This window comes from Cebus imitator, unplaced genomic scaffold (genome assembly GCF_001604975.1).
Source record: "Cebus imitator isolate Cc_AM_T3 unplaced genomic scaffold, Cebus_imitator-1.0 Scaffold313, whole genome shotgun sequence".
Taxonomy (NCBI): Eukaryota; Metazoa; Chordata; class Mammalia; order Primates; family Cebidae; genus Cebus; species Cebus imitator.
Window position 1 is genome coordinate 1,434,432 of NW_016107628.1, and position 23,198 is coordinate 1,457,629.

The following is a 23,198-nucleotide window of genomic DNA, read 5'->3' on the forward strand; positions in this document are numbered from 1 at the left end:
TTCTCCCTCTGACCCGAGACGGGAGCTGAAGAAACATAGCCTTTGTTCTCCTGATCATGTTTCTCCTATTGCTGGGGCTTGGGAGGGGGCTCAGGCACCCACATAATCTGACTTGTATATAATGTCAATAAATATACATTGCTTTGATGCATTCTGAGCTGACGTGGGAAAAGTAGCCTGTCTCATCCTTGTTCCCTGTCTCATGTCCAGTCCCTGCCATCTCAGGCCCCATCTTTGGCCCCACCATGACGTAACAACATGATAACATTACCGTATTGCTGTGAGTATTACAGTAATGTGGGAACGTTCCACATCTCTGAACCTCAGCCACCATCTATAAACCAAGAAGGCAGGCCAAGAGCGGTGGCTCATGCCTGTAATCCCAGCACTTTGGGAAGCCGAGGTGGACGGATCACCTGAGGTCAGGAGTTTGAGACCAGCCTGGCTAACACAGTGAAACCCCATCTCTACAAAAAATACAAAAATTAGCCGGGCATACTGGTGCATGCCTGTAGTCCCAGCTACTCAAGAGACTGAGGGAGGAGAATTGCTTGAGCCTGGGAGGCGGAGGTTGCGGTGAGCTGAGATCTAGCCACTGCACTCCAGCCTGGGGGAAAAAAGTGAGACTCCGTCTCAAAAAAAAAAAACAAATAAATGCAATAAAATAAATTCTAAATAAATAAATAATAAAATAGAAACAAGAAAGCAAAACCTGATTTGCTTTAAGATCCCTCCTGGAAGGCCAGATGTGAATGTCTTGAATGTATGAGGGGAAATGTGGCAACGGGGCAGTGCTGTTATGACTTACCACCAGCTGGGCACATGAGCGAGAGGGGAACGGGGACCTTAAACTCATCTGGAACACAGACCTGGGTTCATATCTCAGAATTTTCTGGTTTCTAAAAGTTGATACTGGGATGAGCTGCATAACTTCTGATTGGAGAGCCCCATTTTTCTTCAGTAAAAAGAGTCTATTAGCTCACAAAAGGTTTTATACTTAATCTATCCTCAGTGCAGGCATTAATATACACAACAGACATTTAGATTGCATACCATCATTCCGGCACTGGACTAAGTTCTAAAAGTAAAAGGTAAGAAAGCCGCAGCCTTTGTCCTTAAGAAACCCGGTTGGTGGGACCAACACATAATGACAGAAGTTAAATAATGCATGGTAGTAATTTTTTTTTTTGAGACAGCATTTCTCTTTTGTTGCCCAGGCTGGAGTGCAATGGTGTGATCTCGGCTCACTGCAACCTCTAGCTCCCGGGTTCAAGCGATTCTCCCGATTCTCCCATCTCAGTTTCCTGAGTAGCTGGGACTATAGGCCCCTGCCACCATGCCCGGCTAATTTTTTTAATTTTTATTTTTATTTTATTTTTAATAGAGACAGAGTTTCACTGTGTTAGCCCGGATGGTCTCAATCTTCTGGCCTCGTGATCTGCCCACCTCGGCCCTCCAAAGTGCTGGGATTACAGGCGTGAGCCGCCACATCCAGCCCACAATAGTAATTATTATGCCCAGGGTGCTTCAGGAGCACAGAGCAGGCACACCTAACTCACCAACACTGCTTGCAGGGACAGAGAGGATGGGGGCAGCTCAGGGAACACCAGAGCTAAGTCTCGAACAGGTAGGCATTAGCTAGATGAAGGGGAGGTACCGAGAGCTTTCCAGGCTGATGGAGCGGCCCCACACTAAGGCACAGAGGGCTGAGGGAAGGTGGCTTGCTTTGGGGGAACTACTGGTCATTCGTCATGTCTAAAAGTTAGCATGATTGCTGGTGCTGGAGAGACAGGTTTGGGCAAGGTTCGAGAGGACCTTGGGAGCTATGGTAAGCTTGTCTTTACACTCTGATGATGGGGAAGCCACATATATTCGCAGGAGTGATAGGGATGGATTGGCATGCTTTAAGAATCACTTTGACTGCAGGTGGAATTGTTTTGAGGCTAGTCTGGCTGAAGCCCAGGTAGTCCATCTGAACCCTGGAAATGCTAGTTCCCCCATTTGTCCCTGAGAAGTCAGATCTGTGTAATCCGGGGCCCCCATCCTGCACTACGGACCAGCACTGCTCTTCCGTGTAATTGTGGAGCAGGTAAAGTCTGTCTCCCGGCTGCCCCGCCCCTGCTCCTTCTATCATTCAGCTCCTTGGCACTCCTCAGCTGCCTGTTTTTCTCCTGCTACCCTTGACCCTCCTTGTGGCAAAATTTCTGATTCATTAATTTACCAGTAGTGTCTGTTATTTAATCCATTGCCCCTCTTGGAAAAATGTCTGTGTTAAAAGAGGAACTCAGAGAGGGGACAGTGTTTGCCAAGGAGAAGAGACCTCTCGTCACAGTCATTTCAAGGATCAGCAGAGTTTGTGCAGCATGTGGGGACTGGACTATGACATGTCTGTGCCACCAAGCATGGACAAGGTCTAGCCACTGGGGATGGGGCGGTGTGGGCTCTGCCTGCCTTCTGGGATGTGTACCTGGACACAGAGCCTGGAAGCAGTAGACCGTGTGTGGCTGTGTACACTTGTGCATGTGAGTGTGCCCACTTACCCTGGTCTCTGGGGGTGCACAGCCTGAGACCCCACATGCCTTGTGACTCTGTGTAGTTTCTCTGCTACCTCCAGGGGCCACATTCTTCCATCCTATGCCCAGCTTCTTGGCACCCCTTGGCACTCACTTCTGATCTTGCTTTTGCATCACACCTGACACAGTGATGGTAGTGACGGTTCCCCACAGTCACCTTTCTTTCCAGAGGCCCCTCCCACCCAGAGCAGGAGAAAGAAGGTAGGTAGAAAGGTTGTGTTCCCCATTGCCACACAGCCCTCAGACCTGTGCCATTTGGGGGAAGATTTGAGGAAGGTCTGTTTTTCTGGGGCAGAGTTGAGCCTGGGAAAGAAAGGGTGTGGCTTTTTTTGTCACTTTTTCTAAAGCATGGGAACTAGATGTTTGTGCAAGGCCTGTCCCCAGCGCATGGTGATTCCTGAATTTTAAGGTGGAATCTGGAAAACAAGGAGTCTGCTGGGAATAGCGGTGGGGTGGGAGAGAGGACACCCTAGATAAGACAGGTTCTCATTTTGTTGAAGATCCAGCAAAACATGGGGTGCTTCTTAAACTTCATTCGCGTGCAAACGCATCACTTAGGATCTTGTTAAAGTGCAGCTTCTGATTCAGTGGCCAGGTCTGGGGTGGAACGTGAAAGTCCACATTTCCTACAAGCTCCCTGGTGATGCCGATATTGATCCATAGCCCACACCTTGAGTGGCATTAGCAGATGATGAGATAGGCATTAATGTATTTCCAATGAGTGGGGGGAGCTCTGTGGCTGATAAGCAGGTGAGTTCTCCCAGCCACTCCACCCTCCCACAACAAGGAGCTTCCAAAGGACACCGTATTCCAAGGAATGGAAACCACAGGATAGGGTTGTGAGAAGTTGCAATGTGGTCATCTGAGGGTTCCTGTAGTAAGGTTACATATGATAAAAGATTTAGAGCATTTTATGCCCTTCTCTAAACAATACTATAATGCAGCAAAAGCCAGCCCAGATGCCATTAAAATGCCCACCAACAGCTCCCATGACCATCATTCCTACTGCCCTTCCCTCACCCCCTGTTGACTTCTGTTGTAAAGGAATTCTTCCTCAGAGGTCCCTATTAAACACTGTTTTAGGCAGATTCTGTGAGTCCTTTGGTCACAGGGCTGTGTATGAACCCAAAGACAGAGCCGGAACGGTAACTCTCAGCAGTCCAGCTCCCACGTGCTGCTGCCTTTGTAAGAACTCGTGTTTAGGTAAAATGGCCCCAAAAGGCAATGGACATTTCTCGAATTGCCTGCAGGGCAAACTCTTCTTTAATACTAATTGCAGTGTATTTCCTCCCAGCTGTAACTGATTTTAGAGCTTCCACATCTGTCGGTCCATTTAATCTTTACATCAGACCTGTGAGCCAGGCATGGAAGGTGTCATTATCTGCTTTTGCTCTTAGAAACTTAGAAAGCTGTGAAGCGTTATAGCTCAGAACACATGACTCATGGTCTCCCAACTCAACCCAGTGCTCTCTCTGCCCACCCCAACTCTGATACGTTTTCCATTTTGCCAGGGAGTGAAAATGAGACTTGGAATCCCTAGCTGATGGCCTGGTTTCCTGGGGAGCTGTCTACTCTGGTTTGTAAAAGTTGTGTATCCCTCAACTCCCTTCTTTCTCTAAATTTAAATTAGCCAAGACAAGGTAAAAAGGGTCAGGAAGAATTTGGAAAGAAATTCCTGAGTTACGTCACCTCGACTTTTAATGCTAATTCTAGGGAAGAGCCTTCTGAAATATATATATGTGTTTAGGTGTCTCTGCTTGCTTTTTGCAGGCCTCCGTTGTCCCTCTTAGGGCCGGTATCAGCAAAATTCTCTGGCCAAAGCTGGGCCAGAGAAGCGAATTGAAGTGACAGCTTCTGACCACTAGAGGGACCCCAGGCACCAGCTACAATTTCTCTGCAGCAACTAGTGCCTGGAATGGTACCCACCCAACTCTTGGAAAAATTCAGGTCAGGTGCATATCTGGCTAGGAATCCCTTCGTTGTTTGGTCTCCTGAACAGACAAAAGGTATTATAGCTCTGAACAGAGGAGTTTAGGTCCATAACCCAAGCAAGGAGAGTAAAGTCATCACAAGTGCAACCCAGACACCAGAATCAAGGATTATGCATTTTAGTCCAGTTCTTTCACTTAACATATTATCACAGAGTTTCAGAGTCTTCTAGTTCCAAAAAATTATAATTAAAGATATCTTGGATTAGGTCAAGACTATTTAAAATCTTCTTCTAGGTGATTCCAGTGCATTGCCAATTTGAAAGAAAGCAATTGGACTGGTCCCAGCTCCATCCCAATTCAGGGGATGCTCTCTGCTACATTTTGATAATTTACTACTGTCCAGCCACAGATTGAATCATTTCTGTAACTATGAACTCGTAACTCAAATTACTTTTACCTTCTTATTTTCTTTCTCTTATTTGCACCAGGTCCTTTATCTCATTAGAGCATTTGTAATTTATTTGTGTGTTTATGTGTCTAATTACTGCCTTTCACTTTAGTCTCCAAACTCCACAAAGTCAAGGCTGGCTATCTGATGTGCTCACCACTGTAAAACAAGAACACAGAGCAGAGTATTAACACATGGTCTGCTCATACACATTTCCTCTCCCCCCACCTTTTCTACTCCCTTTCCCTCCCCTCCCCTCCCCTCCCCTGTTTTCTACTCCCCTCCCCTCCCTTCCCCTCCCTGTCCCTTCCCTTCCTTCCAGAATGTGACAGCCATCCCCGTGGCTCAGACTGCATTGTCAAAAGCTCTTCCTAACATTCAGCCAAAATCAGCCTCCTGTTACTTCTTCTCATTCGGTGTTTCCAGTTCTGAAGCTACGTACATGCCTAATGCTTTTTGAACAGCACACCTATTGAGTTAAAGACAACTATATATTTTCTACATGTTTCCAGTGTAGAAATCTCCCCCACTCCAGACCTCCTTGTACTTTTAGTCTCTCCGTGTAGAATAAGTAGCGTGGTCTCTAGAGTGTCAATATTTTGGCCACTAGCTTTCTCTCTCACCCTTTTTTTTTTTTTTTTTTGAGACAGGGTCTCACTCTGTTGCCCAGGCTGGAGTGCAGTGGCACGATCATGGCTCAGTGCAGCCTAACCTCCCAGACTCAAGGGATCCTCTCACCTCAGCCCCCTGTGTAGTTGGGACTACCGGTGCACACCACCATGCCCAGCTAATTTTTGTATTATTTGTGTGTATGTGTACACATGGGGTTTCATGATGTTGCCCAGACTGGTCTGGAACTCCTGGGCTTAAACAATCTGCCCTCCTCAGCCTCCCAAAATATTAAGGTTACAAGCATGAGTAAGTTGGAATGCAGTGGCACGATCATGGCTCACTACAGCCTAACCTCCCAAGTTCAAGGGATGCTCCCACCTCAGCCCCTTTTTGAGCCTAGCCACCCCCTTCTTAAGAACTCTCATTTGTTAATGGCCTTGAAACATGCGCCAAACCCTCTATTCTAAATATGGCCTGTCCAGGGCAGGAACGGTGTTGTGCCTCCCTCGTCCTGTACACCGCGTCTCTTAATGCAACTTGAGTCCGCATTAGCGTTTTGGCTACCACACGCGCTATTGAATCACCTTTAGCTGTGGCCAAGAGAAACCTCTAAGTCTTTTAAATTTTTTATTTTTATAAGAACTTCTATTGAGCCAGGTATCTTCCATCCTGTTTTTGTGCTATTGGTTTTTTAAAAACACAGGTTTTGCATAATTCCTATCACATTTTATTATGATTAATTATTTAATTATTACTTAATCTCTGCATATGTTCGCTAGCCCAGTGACCTTCCCTTCCCTTGCTCTTGTCACACTCCCCAGAGTGCGCCATGGAAGTCAAGCCTGTCAATCAACCCAGTATGTGAAGTGAACAACCCTCTTCTGGGGCCTAAGGGAGGGGATGGGAGAAGGAGAATCACGGTCGTGTTTTTGGAAGCATCAGGCAGATAGCACAGACAGTCCACTTCTTCCTCCCGTCTTTATCAGGTCACAGACAGGAAAGGGCCAGGTAATTTGTAGAGAACTTTCTTCTCAAAGGCTCCACACCCATTCCCTCTACTCTGGCGTAATTGTCTTTCAGTGCGTTAGTTTCCAGAATCCACCGCAACCGCCCAGAGGAGTGTGAAAGGGCAAGAGCTTCTCGTTCTTGTACCTTCTGTGCAGCCGCATGTAAGGAGCACTTCTGAACATGACACTGAGACAGGAACACCCCCTGTCTTAGTGTCTCTAGACACATAGCTTTGGGATTTGCTATGTGCCTTTGACTGTGAAATAGAAGTTTGCTCTGAGACGTCTAGGTGACTGAGGGATTTCGGGATTTTCTATGTGTCCTGGGATCCAAATGTGTTTAAGGTTGTTTGGGAGAGGACTGGGAAATTTTGAGAAATGGGGGAAAAAGGAAGAAAGAAAGGGAGGGAGGGAGGAGATGGAAGGACCAAGTGGGCCCAGGGAGATTCCGATGTCGATAATTGTGTATGATTCATTTCCAAGTCTTCCAGTACTTTCCCCAGCATCTTGAATGTAGTGGGTATTCAACAAATTCTTTAAATGAAATGAATTATACACTCCTAAGTGCCTTGAAGGGTGATCCTGTTCCCAAAACTGCAGAAAGATAATTTGCCACAGGGGGGCGACAGAGGCCAGAAGGTGAGAGTAGGCACCAGCGTTCGCAGGCTGGGAAGGCGTGGGGTTGGCGGGGGAGCTAGGTTGGAACTAAAAGGGAGGTGAGAAAACTGAAGGAAAAAAATATCAACATGGAGACCAAAGTGACTTTTAGGTCCAAGGGGAGTAGTGGGCTCTCCCTGAGAGTGATGCAATCTGAGGAGGTGGCTGGACTGTGAATTTGATTCGGAGCCAGTGAAGGACTTTGTCTCCCAGAACTCTGGGGGAGTCTCAGTGACTCATCTTCCTCAAGCAAAGATAAAAAATGACAACCTTTCCCAGATTTCCCTTGCTGGCCAAAAACCAGCAGTATCCCAAAGGAAAGGAAGCACTGTTTCTTTAATGCCTGGTTTGGGAACTGTGGTGAAGTCCTCAACTCCAATCAGCCATAAATTGACATTAGAAAAACAGGTTCACAGGCCAGAAATCTACTGAAGATTCTCCAGCCTCTTCAGTCCCCATACACTGGAATGACATGGGAGAGACTCTGGAAGACTTGGGTATGGGAGGTCAGTTTTCTGCACCAATTATTTGCTTGTTCCTCTTCCCTCTCTGGACTGTGAATTCTCCAGTGTGGGCAATGAATCTTTATTTATGAAATTAATTAACTCGGGTACTTAGTAGACGTTTCCTGAGCTCCGATCACGTGCAAGTCAAAGAAAAGACTCTTGCATGGTTGAAGTTTCTTTTCTAGTGTTGGAAGGAGGAGGTAGACAGGCAGTAAACTGGTAAGCAAATAAATGAATAAAGAAAAATTTAACACGTGATAAGTGCTACAGTGGAAAATCCCAGGGGAGTTGGTAGAGAATAACTGGGCACATGGCACGGCCAGGTTACCTTCCACTGGATGTCAGGGAAGGTCACTCTTGCGGGAGATGACATTTGCACAGAGACCCCAAGGATGACAAGGTGCCAGTCACATAAAGAGCACAGGAAAAAGCATTTTGGGCAGAAGCGATATCAAGTGCAAAGACTCTTAGAGTGGAAAAGCGATTTGCCCCTTCAAAAAACAAAATTCACCCCTGGGCATAAAGCTTCATGAGCAGCAGGGAGACATGGCCACTGGCTAATCATGGAAGTCCTGCCAGATAGTACAGAAGCACTTGGGATTAACTCAAATGCAGCAGCGAAGAGCCAAATGACAAACATAGGGTATAATGTTAGAGTTTTCTAAAAAGCAACTTTATTACTTTCATTGGATTTTCAAAGAGACCTATAACCCCCCTCCTATACCCTAAATGTTAGTAATACCTGATTTAGAGGAAGAAGACTAGGTCCATGCTCTTAGAAACACTAGAAAGATAAAAGGTGCAGTTTGGAGCTACATACAATGTATTCTTCCACGGTACAGAGAACTACCCAAGAAAAAAAATACAATTGTCTTTGAGGAAGGCAAGGGTGAAACTCAAGCCATTGTCTAAGAAACCTAAGGGAGTAGGTAACTTTAAGCTACTGCAGATGTGGTAGGAACATACAAAGAAAGCTGAGGGCAAATGGTATTGATGCAGGAGTTGAGGCTTTCATGCTGGAAACCAAGTTTGCAAACAACTGGGCAATTATTTTGAGATGCTAGATAGTTGTAAGAACTTAGTCTTCTCATTTATAAAAATGTGTCCAGAAGATTTCCTAAATCTGAGTGCTACATGAAGGTGTCTGATACGTCCACTTAAAATGATGTTTCCGCCAGCGCAGTGGCTCACACCTGAAATCCCAGAACTTTGGGAGGCTGAGGTGGGCGGATCACCTGAAGTCAGGAGTTCAAAATCAGGCTGACCAACCTGGTGAGACCCCCATCTCTACTAAGAATACAAAACAATTAGCCGGACGTGGTGGTGCACGCCTGTAATCCCAGCTACTCGGGAGGCTGATGCAGAAGAATCCGTTGAACCCAGGAGGCGGAGGTTGCAGTGAGCCGAGATCGTGCCATTGCACTCCAGCCTGGGCAACAGAGTGAGACTTTGAGACTCCATCTCAAAAAAAAAAAAAAAATGTTCCCAAATTCCCCTAACCAATTTTCCAGAGCCATCCTCTCAAAGATTTTCCCTTCCCTTCACCAAATAGTTACAGGAAAGAAGAAAGCTAACATGCACTTTTGCTGAACTGATGTTTAAACATTCCCCATCCCTGCCTGTGTTCCCCATACCCCTCCTGCCCAAATCACCCAGAAGATGTCTAGAGATGATTTGGAAGGACTTGGACTTGTTAATTAACCTAAACAGTCACATTCATCGGCAAGGTGCATTATTGTTAATTAAAACTGCAATTCTCCTTGTGCCCAGACCGCGGGCTGCTGTTGTCAGAATAATTAGATAGCATACGATGGTTTTCATGCAAATCCCTGGCAATTAGAGTTGGCGATGAATTGGGTTTGAAATCCCAGTGAAGTTCTCCATCAGAATTCCTCTGAGGGAGGAAGGTGGTGGTAGCGTTGGGGGATAGGGAAATAGGAATGGAAAAAGGGTGTGAGGACCAAGCATTTGTTTTCTAAATCCTAAGGGAGGGGTCGCAGCCTGGAATAAATGAACTATGAGCATCAGTGTGATGTTCAAAATTCCCTTGAATAATAGATCTCTCTCCTTTAGAAAGCAAAGCAAACTGACCTTCCTCAGGATCTTGTGTTTTCCCAAGAGCTTGCCTCCCTGGCTCTCCTCTTTCTGAGAGGATTTTTTTTCTTTAGCCAAGAGGCCCAATATCTCATACACAGCTAAAGTCCCTGCCAACCCTAAGATTAAATTCTTAAGGGCTCTAAGAAGACAGGATTTATATTCCTGAAGGGTCGCAGAAAAAATGCCAGATTCAGACCAATTTTAGAGTGGTTGGTGGCATGCAGTGGGTTAAATGCATGGGGTGGCAGGTCCCCGGGAAAGCTTTAAAGAAATGATTAAGTTCCCGGTGAGACGTAAGGAGGAGCTCTCCAAATGCTGCATAGGTCATGGCAGGAAAGGGCAGCCTGAAAGGTTTGGGGCAATGCTGGTGGGCGTGAGGATGGGGAGGATGTGGCTGGGGGGTGGGGGTGGGGCACTGTCTCCAGCCCACCCTAACCTCTTAGCAGCTTCAGGCTTCTGCAGCTGCCTTTCCCTTGCAAAAACCTTGAGAGCTGCCAGGCTGTTACCCAGGAGTCTAAAAGGAGGGATTTCTATCCGGAGGCACAGGGTTGGGGCAGATAAGACAAGCCTAGTGGCCTTAAATTAAGCCTCCCTTGTATCAGGTTGACACTGAAAGATTCAGGGAGTCAAAAACGCCCTCTCCTCCCCCTCAACTAGGTCAGCTTCCAAATCAGTACCTCGTAAGGGAGGAGAACAACATCTGGCAGAATGGGAAGAGTGGTCAGGGACGGGAGGGGGATACTGAGAGGAGCTCACAAAAAATAGGGGGAAATACTAGACTAGGACACATCCATGAACTGTGGCTGGAAACCAGAGCATAACTGAGGTTTGTAAAGTATTTCGTTTTTCTTCATTTTCTTTCCCTTCCTTTCTGTCTCAGAATGTCTCCCGCGTCTCAATCGGTCCCTAAATCCTGCCTTTCAATTTATCATGAACCAATCAGGAGCTAACCTGGTAGTTGCTAAGAGACAGGAGGTGGGAGATTTAGAGGCTTTGTCATGGCACCCACCCAGGAAAATTCCCTAAGCCTTTTGCACCCTCCTGCCTAAGATATTCTAACTCATCTCTGCACCTGTCCCTTACTGGCCTACTACTCCCAAGCCCAGAGAGTCAAGCAGAAACACTTTAGTGAGGAAGTGGGGTATGGCATATCTTTGGAAAATGGAAAGATGGTAATTGGGTTCAAACTGATGTAACGTATCTGCTCAAGTTTGCGCAGCCTTTAGTTGGGTTAGAGGTAGAAACTGTCTTGTAGCCTCTCAGGTAGAGGGTGAATTTGTTCTTGGTGGTAAAATCTGTGCCTCCAATGAGAAGAAGCTTCTGTCCTTCCAATCATCTAAACTTGGCTAGGTAGAGATTGAGGAAAATATCAAAGGTCCTGATTAAGCAGTCAGAGAAATCAGGGGTATATTTGGGAAAGAGGTGCTCAGGGTATTGGGGTATTGTGTAGAAGGTGGACAGAAAGATGTGGGGAAGAAAGGTTTATTTCAAAACCTGAGATTTTGAAAGGGAAATTTGGGGAATTCCAAGCAGAAGATGAATCAGATCAGGGCCTCCCCCTTCAAGTTTCTCCACCCTTCACAACTTCTTGATCTTTTCTTCCCTCCACACATCCTACACAGAAAAGACGAGGCTTAAAAACCAGGGTAAGGAAAACTCATTTGGGTAAGGAGTGAGTCATAAATCCTGACTCTATATCCTGGAAACAGGGATGGGTGCAGAATTGAGTGGGGGGTTGGGTCCTGAGAAAAGTCAGTGTACACACACAGGTGTGGGTAGTTCAGGTGCTGACAGAGATGCAATCTCGTGGGTGGACCTACGTTATTATATGAATACATCTAACATAAAGGTAGGTTCTAACAGATCGAGAAGCAGATGTATGCACACACGTGCACACACACACGCACACACACACATGCATGCACACATTTGGGTCATGCTGAGGAACCTGGGAGAGATGACTCCCAGGAAGTGGCTTTTAAAATTATCTTGAGATGTTCCCTGAACTGAGTGACATCCCCTGGGATGTTTCTTTCACCTTCCCCACCACCACCGATCTCTAAACAAAGCCAGGCAGGAGACAGAAGACAGAGAGAGGCTGGGCAGGTCAGATGGGGAGGAGGAGGTGGTGTTGCTCTGGACTTTGTCATCACTCTTCCCTGTTTATCTCTGTTTTGATTTCTGTTCCATTTGCTTCCTGGAAGAGCTTTTCCTCCATTACCAGCAAAGCCATCCCTTCTGGGTTTTTCGGTTTAACTGCCCCCCTCATGTTCTGGTTTCTCTTCTCCCTTGAGATGGCAGTGACCCCACACCTCAAGAGAACATCTGTGTGCCCTGAGGGTGGTTATTTATCATTCAGCTTCTCCCCAGGCCAGCTATAGAAACAGACACTGGCAAGAAAGTCTGACATAAAATGTCTCTCTCTCCATTCTCCTTCTTCTCCCCAGACAAAATAAGAAACCACCCGCTTCACAAAAGCAGTGTAGACTTTAATTCAGGTTGACAGGTGGGAAGAGAACTAGGATTTGCTTCCAAGGGTGTCCACAGGAGAAGACCATCTTTCAGGGAGGGGCAGGGAGGGCAAGAGGGTGCGGGTGGCCTGGTGGCAGAACAGGGCCAGGAGCAGGGGCGTAGCCACACAGTGTACAATTGTCAGGGCTTCTGCCAGGTTCAGCAGCAGGTCCAGTACCTGCTGGGCCAGACATGTTGGCAATAGCAACAGCTTGGACCTCACCAGGAAATCCAGTCCCAGAACCACCCCATGAGGCCACCAGAAAATAAACCAGATCCACAAGATAGTCATCCAGGGGCCTGGCCCCATACCCAACGCCTTCTTCACCCCCTTGGCTCCAAACAAACCCAATGGCAACAAGACAAAGATGGCAAAACAGGCGACAGTGTGTGTGGCCTGCAAAGCCTTCAGCTCCATGCTATATATCGGGGTGCAGAGTCCATCAGAAGCGCCACTGGCCAAGGTGATAGGCACTGTCAGCAGGGCAGCAGCTCCCCAAAGTCCCGCAGTGAGCCCCAGGGTAAGGCCTGGGACCTGGCCTGCACCCAGTTTGGGGCCCAAGGAGGCATGGCACCCTAGCAGCAGAGCCTGGGCAAAGGCTGAGCCATACCAGACGCAGTAGCCCAGGCTACACAGGGCGGAGCTGCGGGTGTTACCTAGCCCTGGTGCCAAGATGGGCACCACAATGCTGAAGAGGGCACTGCCCACAGCCAGCTGCGCCAGGACAGGCCAGCCAGGGCAGAGCTGCCAGCGAAAGACAGGTCTAAAAAGCATGAAGAGGACAGTGCTGCTAGCTAGGATGCCCAGGACACTGGCGAGGATGAAGAAGGGCAGTGAGGAGTCGTCGAGCAGGTTACAGGAGTAGCAGGGGGCAGCTGCTTCTAAGCTGGCATCGTAGTTGATCTCTGGGAAGGAATCATTCCCATTATAGGGAAAATCCCATAAATCTTCCAAGTTCAGCTGACTTGAGTTCTCAGTTGAGGGGGAGAGCTCCGCCTGGAGGACATACCCAGAGGAGGCCATCAGTTACCCCAGAGAGTCTCCTGGGAACTGAGGGGCAGGTGGGAGGGGAGGGCAGAGAGGAAAGAGGAAGGTCGGGTGGGAGAACTCTCTGCAGGAGTCGGAGCCAATGCGGACAGTGGAAAAGGACAAAGCTGGGAGCCTGAGGAGCTGGAGCAGGAACAGTCATGGGGAAGCCAGGGCAGCTGGGGATGTCGGAGCAGTGCAAGGTCAGAAGGGAAGGCACGAGGGACCCAGGAAGGAACTGAGTCAAAGGCAAAGGGAGGTCACAAGAAGGAGCTAGGAGGCTAGTGTAGGAAGAAGGAGAAAGACTTTAAAGGAAGAGGAAAAAGAGGGAAGGGAGAAAAAATGAGGAGGAAAAGGAAGAGATATAAAGACTGAGGGGCAAATCGCAGGGGAAATGAGGGGCATGGGGGTAAGGGACTCTGGGGCCTGGTCCCATACTCACCTGGTGCAGACAGTTCCCCATGGCACCGTTTGGTTCAGGGCCGGCAGACAGAAGGGCTGGGACGGCTGTCAGCGCCTGTGCTTCCAAGATAAGAGCCAAGGACTAATGAGGGCCACCAGGCTCCGGGCAGGGACAGGGGGCATCAGGAAGTCTTACCCCACGCCCACTGCCTGCACAAGCCTCAGGCCTATTGGGGGGCACTGGCCTCAGGGTTTCCTGTTTTGAGGTTGGATTTGACCGGTCAGGACTACACTCAGGAAAAAGGTGGGGACCAGAAAGTGGGCATTTTACCGAAGTGGAAAGGGAGGTTGAGAAACCAGGGGGCTTTCCAGCAAATAAAGATTCTTCAAGCACAAGGAAGGAAAAGAGTGGGGCTGGGTGACTTGTGAGGCAGAGATAAGGGAGGTGCTGGGAAATTGGAGTGGAAGGGCGGCTGACTCTCACTGCTCCTCCATTCCCTTGAACCTGATCCAAGGAAAGGCAGTTCAAAAGCCATGTGTTTGGGAGAAAGGGTGGTAGTGGTTGAATCTGTTCAGCCTGAGGGGTGCGTGCGGGTGGGCATGGGCTCTTTGTGTGCATTGATCTCTGTGTACATCTGCTGTGTATCACTGGGCACATATCTGTATGTGAGGGGCTCATCTGCTGTGTGTCTGGCTATCTCTAGGTCTGGGTGTTTCAGTGTGAGGGCGGGAGGGTTGGGGTGGCTGTTGAGGCTGCATGATGAAGCCATCTCAGGGAGCTATTGCGTGTTTGCCTACCCACCTATGAGCGCAGTGCATATGAAGTGGAATACGTGGTCTGACAAGTTGAAGTAGGCTCTAGGGGACAATGGGACAGCATATTTTAAAATGGGACTGTTGCCCACAGGGTGATCTCTTTTCAAATTTCTACATAAAGTCTGTGGAACTGCTTCGCTGGCCAGGCATCTTAGCAATATGTGAAGTTTCTTATCGAGGGTCAGAGCTGGCAAGCAGAGAGAAAGGGCATCTACCCTGCAGGCAGGCGGAGTCTCCTAAGCCCATGTCACTTCTTTTTAGTGGCCCCTCCCCACTGCCTGCCCCCCTCAGCTGCTTCCCCAGGATCTCCACTGTTTCATCATCCCTCTGCATTTATTTCCTCAGCTGGGAAGACATAGCAGGGATGTAGGGAGTGGTGAGCCATGGAGTGCCCAAATCAGAGCAATGAGATAGAAAGGGCTGTTGCATTTGTCCAAGACAGCATTGGCTGCTTCAATCCCAAAGCTGTCAAGGCCCTTCTGTCCCATTCATGCAGGGCTTCCTGGGGGGCAAAGCACCTCAGACCCAAGGTGCAGAGGGATGGGTACCTCATAGAGATTTCCCCCCTTTTCTCCCAAGTCACTCGCTCAAGTTTCGGGTTCGACATGAACGGGCTGGAAAGTGAATTTAGTCTGGTGGTGTCTAGTGATGCTCTCCGGGGTGGGGGTGATGGTGCCTCCATCGCCGTCTCAATATTCTCCAGCAATGCCTGGCAGAGGGTGGGGGGAAGCAGTCAGATGCCCCCCAAGACACTCTCCGGAAAGGAAGGGCTTAGCAAAAGGAGGTGAACACACTTCTCTCCCTTGGAGAGCTATATTGTTGCCGTACATAGATATCCTTGAGAGTGGCCTGGCAAGGGATACACCACCTTTTGAGGCACCAGGCACCATGTGCGAGGGGTAGGGGAAGAACAGTCCTCACATACACACATCCCAGCAGCAGCAAGAGGAGCAGAAAGGAGGCAGCCGAATGACACGGATAATCCAGATATATTGAGGGTGGCCCCTCTGAGATTAGCACAGGAGAGTTAGAAAGATTATAAAGATACACGTTCCCCTCCCTGCTCCCTTCCCCCACCCCCCGCTCCCTGGACAGACACACACAGCACAACAGCCCCTCTCCCTCCCACCCCCCCGTACAAATATGGCTTCTGTGTAATATGGACAGGGTGGTTCAGCTCGAAGAGGAAAAGTCATTTTCCCAAAAGCAGGTGCTGGGAGACAAGAAGCTCAGCAGGCCTGGGGCCCCAGGCTCCCTTGCTGTTGTAAGAGGAGTAGGCCCTGGCTTAGGTGAGGGGCTGCCTGTGGTGCCCAGGGCCCTAACCAGCAGCTGGAAGATTCACAACGGTAGTACCTGAACTGAAAGGGGGTGGGCAGACCTGCCAGATTGCAGCTGCCCCTTTTTGCATGCCCGTTGTCAGAGCACGGAGGAAAAGCTGGCGGAGGGTGGGAGCGATGCCAAGGGCATCCTGGAGCTGAGGCGGGGCAGTCCAGCCAGGACAGGGAGGACCAGGAACCTCATTTCCATGGCAATCAGCTGGGGCCGTGAGAAGGAAGACAGGAAACCAAAAGGAGGGGTGGGGACCCAGCCCTCAATTCACTGGGTACAGACTGGGAAAAACAGGTGGTGGTAGGTCATTCCAGGGTCAATGCCAAGGAGAGGCCTGAGGGGTGCATAGCAAAGGCTGTGGCACTGACTCCATGGCTCAGAAGAGGGAAATCCAGGGAAGGGCTGAATGCTGTGTTTCAGGGAGAGATGGAATGGACAGCTGGGCAAACACACACCCAAGGACTCCTTTCTCCAAGACGGATGGGCATCAGGGGTGGCAGAGGGAATACCAGCATGAAACAACCTCCCAGCTGAGGCATGAACCCTTACTAGGAAGACCCCATTCCCAAAGCCTCCCCCAACATGTTCCACAGCCCTGTCCACCTGCCCAGGACCCCTGGCTCTTGGCCCTCCTCCTCAATCCCTTGCTCTGCCTCTCACTCACTCAGACGCACATGCACACACACATACACACATGTATACACACTACACACACCACACACATGCACGCAGTTCACATTATTCCCTTAGTTTGGGCAGGAAACAGCTCAGTGCAGTGAAGCTCCTTTTAGTAGATTTGTTGTTATGTCTGCCTGGCTGCTGGGGGAGGAAGGACTAAGGGCTGATGTTGGGACCAGGAAGGGGACACAGGGTGGCCAAGGTGGGAGGAGTAGTTGCTGAGCAACAATCCAGAGTCTTGCGTAAGAGTGAGGGGCCCCTCAGCGCAGGGAAGCAGGGGCGGTTCAGGCCCGAGAGCAGTGCCTCTCCCACCACTGCTGGAGCAAGGAGGGGCAGCCACACTCTGCTATCCCCAAGGGCGGTTCCTGTGGAAAGGGCCCGGCTGTGTTCATTTGTGGGAAAATGGGGCCACAGTCCACCTCCATCCTTCCTCCCCAAATCTACTCTTCCTTACAGGGACCTGCGTCCTCCCTAGGTTGAAGGCCTAGGTCCCTGCATGGCTGCATTGCCTTCTGCAGTCACATCTCCCCAGGGCTCCCCTACTCATCACTTTCCCATTGCTATGGAAGAGAGGGGTCAGGGTAGCATCTGCCTCCATGTCCGTAGCGCTTAGGTGTGTGGCTAGCAAAGGAAAAGCCACGCCCAGCCCTTGCCGACAACCCTCCCATCCCACGATTTCTGGAGAAGTCTGGGAAGCTGCTCTGTTGCAGAGGATGAAAGGCGGGTGGTGAGAGCCCCCAGCTCCAAAGCAGCCCTGCCCCTTACCCCTCCCTCACCCCTCTACCTTCACTCTCCCCCTAACACTCCAGGGTTGTGTTTTGTGTTTGTTTTTTTGCTTTTCTCATCCCAGGGCTCCCGCCTCTCCAGCCTGGAGACAGATTTGATTTGGGATTGTTACAAAAATAATAATAACCCAAATGCAGAGAAGCCACGGAAAGGGCTGAGGGCAACCCTCCCCTCCCCCCCGCCCTCCTCCCTCCCCATTCCAAACCAAGTACAAAACCGCACCCAAAGCAGACATTCTGTACAGGGGGTGGGTGGGCTGGGGAGCAAGCGGGAGGGGCGGCCCTGGGGTCGCTCTGTACAAGTCCGGGTTGATGACGGCCCCAGCAGTCCCCACGGGGCCCCTGGGGGGCACAGGAAGTGGGTGGGTGCCCCTAGATGAAATATTCCTTCTTGTCGTCCCCTCCCGACTGCCCGCCTTCTGCATTGATGATGGCCGTGTCCGCATCTGGGGCATCGTCGGAGCCTTTTGCCTCGTGTGTCAGGTAGGTTCCTGTGTAGAGACAGAGGCTTCCCCTCTCAGGAGCAGCTTCCCAACTTCTGAGTCCACCCTGCCCACTTTCCCACCCACCCACTCACGCACTGCTCAAGTAATTTTTCTCTTGCCAATAGCTCTCTTCGCCTCCACCTTACCTAATTCCCATTTTGCTTCCCACATCCCTCACCTGACCACAACCTCCATGAATAATGAATCCTGCCCCTAAGTAGAATCTCATCTATAATACAAAGCAAGAAAGAGAAATGTGAGCGTGTGCGTGTGTGTGTGCGCGTGTGTGTGCGCGCACGCGTGTGTGTGTGTGTGTATGCCTGTGCGTGTTCAGACAATTTGATGGGGGGGAACTGCTATGCCAGCTTCATGAGCAAGGCAATTGAGATCTGGCTCATGTATGACCAGCCTATGGAGTCGGGCTCCAGGCTAGAATTAGTAGCAGAGCCGGAAGTCTGACAGGAAGAACATGGGAGGAGAGTAGAGAGAAAGCATGGATAAAGGAGAGAAGGTAGGAAAAGCGGGGAGAGAAAAGAAAGGCAATGAGATCAAAGGAGAAAGAAAATGAAGTTAAACAGATAGAAAGGAAGAAAGTGCAGGAAGCAATGAGATGGGGCTGCAGTTTCAGGAGCTGTCTGTCTTGCAGCAAGAGACCTGGAGGTAGAGCAGCATGGGAGCAACCGCTGACTGAGTGGGAAGGTTTGACTTCACTTGGCCGATCCCCAAATGATCAGGCTTTACTGCTGGGTTGGTGGTGCTCAGCTATCACAGGGTTGGCAATGATAGGGCTGGCTTCGTTTTTTCTTCGCTAAACACTCCGAAGGGCTGACAAGTCTCCGAAGGCCCTTTCCACTGTCGGCTTCTCATCCTGCCTGCCTCTGATTGGCCTCCCTGCCCCTCCCAAGTTCTGCTGATGCTCTCCCTGTGCCTCTGACCTTTGTGCCGGATCAAGTAGTGGCCAAGGAAGATGAGCATGATGAGTAGCAGGAAGACAATGAAAGCCACGATCCCGCCGATGATGGCGTGGTAGGTGCTGGAGGAGGAGGGCACCGGACTGGGGTCTGGAGGAAAGGGCAACACACAGTCAGATGCGGGGAGAGCCCTTATCCTACAGCATTCCAATGTGGCCAGGAATAGCCTTACTAACAGGCACTAACATCAGGAAAATGGAGCAGCCTCATTCATCATGCCTTACTGTGTGCTTATATGCCCACAGAAGATTATAGTATTTGTTAAAACAAGCTGATGGGTTAATGAATAGATAAATAAGTCTGCCCATACCTAGCCATCTAAGTTGAGATCTTGGCACTGAAGCTTGACCTTGGTCAAAGATCATTACTTTAATGCCTCTCCTTCCCTCCCTCCCTTCCTCCCCCCTTCCTTCCCTCCCTCCCTTCCTCCCCATTTCCTTCCCTCCCTCCCTTCCTTCCCTCCCTCCCTTCCTCCCCCCTTCCTTCCCTCCCTCCCTTCCTCCCCATTTCCTTTCCTTCTTCCCTCCCTCCTTCCCTTCCCTCTCTTCCTTCCTCCCCCTCTTTTTTTCCTTCCTTTCTCTCTTCCTAGTTTCCTCCCTCCCCCTGCTTTTATTTCCTTCTTTCTTTTCTCCCTCTTTTTCTTTTTGATTTCTGGGTTCTCAGAGTGTTCCTTCTCTGTTTCCACACCCTCTTACCCTCTCGTCTTCTTGATATTCTAAACCAGCTTCCCTAGCTCTAGGGGCCTTCTCAGCCTATTCACCCACTGCCTTAAGATCAGATCGGGAAGGAGCAGTAAAAGCTGATGGAGCTAAGAATTAAGCACTTTGACAGCACCTTACAAAAGATGATAGATGGTGACCCCTATGTGAAGAACACTGTTCCCTTATGGCAGGGGAGTTTAGTGCTCCAGTGACACCCCAAGCCTCTAGCATTTCCTAAGAAGGAGGCCTGGGATTCCATCTTCACTTTGCCACCATCCAAAGGTTTGCGGAAAGGACAAGATGCTTTCTCCCATGATACGGATGTCTCTGCCACTGGATATACAGCATCTGTCCTCCATGGTAACCTATACAGGGGATCAACAGCACAGACTGGGCCAGGCATAGCAAAGACAGCAGCAGCCACAGCCAGAGTCCCAAATATCAGAAGACTCGCACAGGTCCAGCACACAGTTCCGATGTAGCCATAGACATAACTCTCCCACCCATGGGAGAGCTGCTGTTTTCCATGGACTCAGCTTGAGTCTTAATGCCTCATTGACTCCTTACATATTTTGTCTTTCCCACCTTATGTCTCCTCAGGCTTGGCTGGGCCAGTGTTTCAGTTCCTTGCCTGTCTACGCCTTATTTGAAAAGAAAACATTTGTGTTCTGGTTTTTTATGCCCTGCCTGGGAGGAAGGGGGAGGATGGGTCTGGGGAATCTCGGGTATGATTAGGGTGCAGGTGAAGGTGTAACCTGGAGGAAGCGGAGCGAGTTTACCCGCTGTCTCTCTCAGGGAGGATGCGAGACACGGTCCACCTGGAAAATCAATCCTGGATAATTATTCCACAGGCTATGGAAATGGCAGTTCCTTAGAAAAGCACAGGTTTCCATGGCCAAACGACCTCTGGGTTCATCAATTACAGGCCCCTGTCTCTAGGTAGAACTGCTTTTAATTTCATTCCAGTCAGGCCCACTTAAGGATATTCCTGGAAGAAGATGCAGTCGCTCCTTCTACCACCAGGTGTCAGCACTGGAGCCAGACACCGTCCAACAGGACTCCCTCCGCCTGGCTGTTAAGCACAGGGCAGAGGGGAGATCAGCAAGATACCAACCACAAGGGCACAAGAACTTTCTCTCGCTGCCAATCATCATCAGATTGGTCTGGAGAGATCTGGGGGCAGAGACCGGAGCTCAGTGCATTGTCCTTGCTCTTGGCATCTTACAATAGCCTTGTTGTACTGAGGCAGCTCCCACATGCTGAGGTCGGCCCCTGGAGTGGGAATCACCCCTCCAGACATTCTGATCCCAAGCACTCAGGCCTCTTATCACCAGGAGGCCTGGCTGCTATCCCCCCAACTGCTTTAATGAGTGTTTCAAGTAAGGGAGCCTCTGATGTTTCCCCGACAATAAACGTCCCCTATTCTGAGAAAAGGTTTATAAGACTTTCTGGTGGCACCCGCAGCCACTGGGACCTTCAAAAACATCCCCTGTCAACTATCCATAAAGGGGCCTCTGTGCCACCCTGTCACTACTCCGGAGGCTGGGTTTTGTGGTCACAGCTTTGAGAAGAACTTCAGAGAAGGAGCATCACCTGGTCCCTCCAGAAGATACGGCATCTGAGAAAAGATTCTATCTCTTGGCATAATACAAGTTTCTCTCTATTTTCTGTCCAGACCCAGTACAGTGTGTTCCAGGTATGCAGGAAAAAAATGACAGCAATTGCATGCACCGGAGACCTAGTCGTAGGAGAAGCAACTCTGAGAAGAGCCAGTTAGAGAAGGGAATGCACCTGTACCCACACTTGAGGGGCCTGGGGGCCTCTGCACACAGAATTATTGTTCTTGTTGTCAGAAGAGTGCAGGGGATGGAAGAGGGTATCACCCAGGCCACCACTACCAAAGAAAGGCAGATGAGAGCCCACCCTTCTCATGTTTTTTCACTAAGTGGCCATTACACATTCTGGAGTGGACCTGGGACCTAAGGCCTCAGGCACCCCAGCGGTGGGCTGGCTTTCCTTTACTCCACTCCCCATCACTGTTTGGGGATGTTATCAGGAAGAACGAAAGAAAGGGCTTAAGAGGGACAGAGAAGGGAGATTCTGGAGGAAGAGAACTGGGAAGCGCTCACCGTTAACGTTGAGAGTGTAATAGGCCTTGTAGCTGCCCATGTTGCTGGTGGCCGTGCAGCCGTAGGTGCCACTGTCACTCTTGTTGAGGAAGGGGAAGATCAGGGCACTCTCCTGGGTCATCTTCAGGGGCGGCACACTGCCCTCCTTCTCCCATAGGTACTGCTGGGGGCTGTCGAGGCAGACAAATCAGAAGAGCTCAGGAGAGCATAGGCCAGGGAGCTAAAAGAAAAAACAAAATAACTGGGAGCAGGAATGTCAAGGATTGTTTGATGAGACTGGAGAAATAAATTATCAGGGCCAGAGACATCGAACTGCTATATTCCAGGCGGCCTCTTGGGGTTTGTTCTAGGGAAGCTGGAGATCTCTTAACTTGTATCTTACTTTAACTTGGCCTTTGTGGGAACCTCAGGGACTGAGCTAGGGAGTGGCCCCTTCCACTTGTGCTGCTTTGCAGAAGAAATAACTGCAGGTGGACATTATCGGACAGTCAGGGAAATGAGAGGCTCGGGTCAGACAATACAGAGGAGATAGGAAGGAGCTGTTACATTAGGAGACCATGTGAGAGGGTGGAGGGAATGGAGGAGACCAGGAAATGGATCTTCTTACACTGGATTGCCACGACCCTCACAGTGTAGCAACAGCTTCTGGCCCTCACGAGGATGCGGAGGGTCTGGCCTGATCATGGCAGTCGGTGTGTCTGTGGAGGAGACGGTGTCAGTGAAAACCTCCCCACACAGCTTAGGAGATTCCCTCGCCGGTTGCCCACCACAGCTTCGACCTCAAAATGTCTCCACAGCCCAAGAAGCTCAACAAAGACCTTCCTCCTCCTACTTCTTGTGAACAAGAACCATTATTACTATTGAATATAGGAGCAACTTCTGTTACAACCTTGTGTGATAGCATTTTGGAAGGTCTGTTCTTGGTGGGGCCCTAGGAGAGGTCTTAACAGAAAGCTGAGAAGGGAAATGAGTGGCTGACCTGTGCCTAGCAAACTTTCTAGCACGTAGGCAGGACCTCATACGTATCTTTTACAGAACGAAGAAACTTGAACTTGCCACTCAAGCTCATAACTTCTCAGTCCTCTCTGCTCTGCAAGGGAGCTTAGAACTGGAAGCAATGCTTGAACACAAAACATCATTTTGAATTGTCAGTCCAAGTACGAAGTGAGAGCTTTGAAACGGCGAGAGATCGGGGTCATATTTTGGCTGCAAAAAGGCACTGACACAATATAGAAGGGCTCTGTGAAGGAAGAATGGCATCTGCCGTGGACGCCAAAGGGCTGCTTAGGAGGCTAGGTCCAGATGGCCTCTCAGAACAATACAACCAGATGCTGGTCGAGAACAACAGATAAAGAGGCTGAGCTTCCCCTAAGGATACAGCCAACCTTAACAACCAGTTAATGAACGTGTTTCAGCCAAATCAAATGGGATGAGGAGAATCAGGCCAGGTGAAAGAATGGGTGTCCTGGGACACCACAGCCATAGAAATCTCTAGCACACTGCCTGGAGTATAGCATTTGTTGACTGACCGCT

At 49.6% G+C, this 23,198-nt stretch overlaps 2 protein-coding genes across 3 annotated transcripts in view; both read right to left on the bottom strand.

Annotated features, from left to right (window-relative positions):
• Positions 1-12,299: 12,299 nt before the first annotated feature.
• Positions 12,300-15,271, bottom strand: ACKR1 (atypical chemokine receptor 1 (Duffy blood group)). Its single transcript, XM_017503678.2, has 3 exons — positions 15,136-15,271; positions 13,812-13,886; positions 12,300-13,339 (listed from the first exon to the last, which is right to left on the bottom strand). Exons 2-3 carry the CDS (start codon positions 13,830-13,832, stop codon positions 12,350-12,352), a joined length of 1,011 nt encoding a protein of 336 aa, XP_017359167.1. The 5' UTR covers positions 13,833-13,886; positions 15,136-15,271; the 3' UTR covers positions 12,300-12,349.
• Positions 15,272-15,372: 101 nt separating this feature from the next.
• Positions 15,373-23,198, bottom strand: part of CADM3 (cell adhesion molecule 3) — a 32,281-nt gene continuing 24,455 nt past the window's right edge. For both annotated transcript variants that reach the window (XM_017503676.2, XM_017503675.2), the window contains 4 exons: positions 22,273-22,363; positions 21,666-21,835; positions 18,800-18,925; positions 15,373-17,870 (listed from right to left, as the gene is read on the bottom strand). In XM_017503676.2, the coding sequence (XP_017359165.1) occupies positions 17,752-17,870; positions 18,800-18,925; positions 21,666-21,835; positions 22,273-22,363 (506 nt within the window). In that variant the 3' untranslated portion in view covers positions 15,373-17,751. The remainder of the gene's footprint in view (positions 17,871-18,799; positions 18,926-21,665; positions 21,836-22,272; positions 22,364-23,198) is intronic.

Bases quoted from the DNA above. Each gene is read 5' to 3' on its own strand.
- ACKR1 (XM_017503678.2), bottom strand. From the start codon at position 13,832: ATGGGGAACTGTCTGCACCAG. The intron at 13,340-13,811 runs GTGAGTATGGGA...TATGTCCTCCAG, and splicing joins TGGGGAACTGTCTGCACCAG to GCGGAGCTCTCCCCCTCAAC.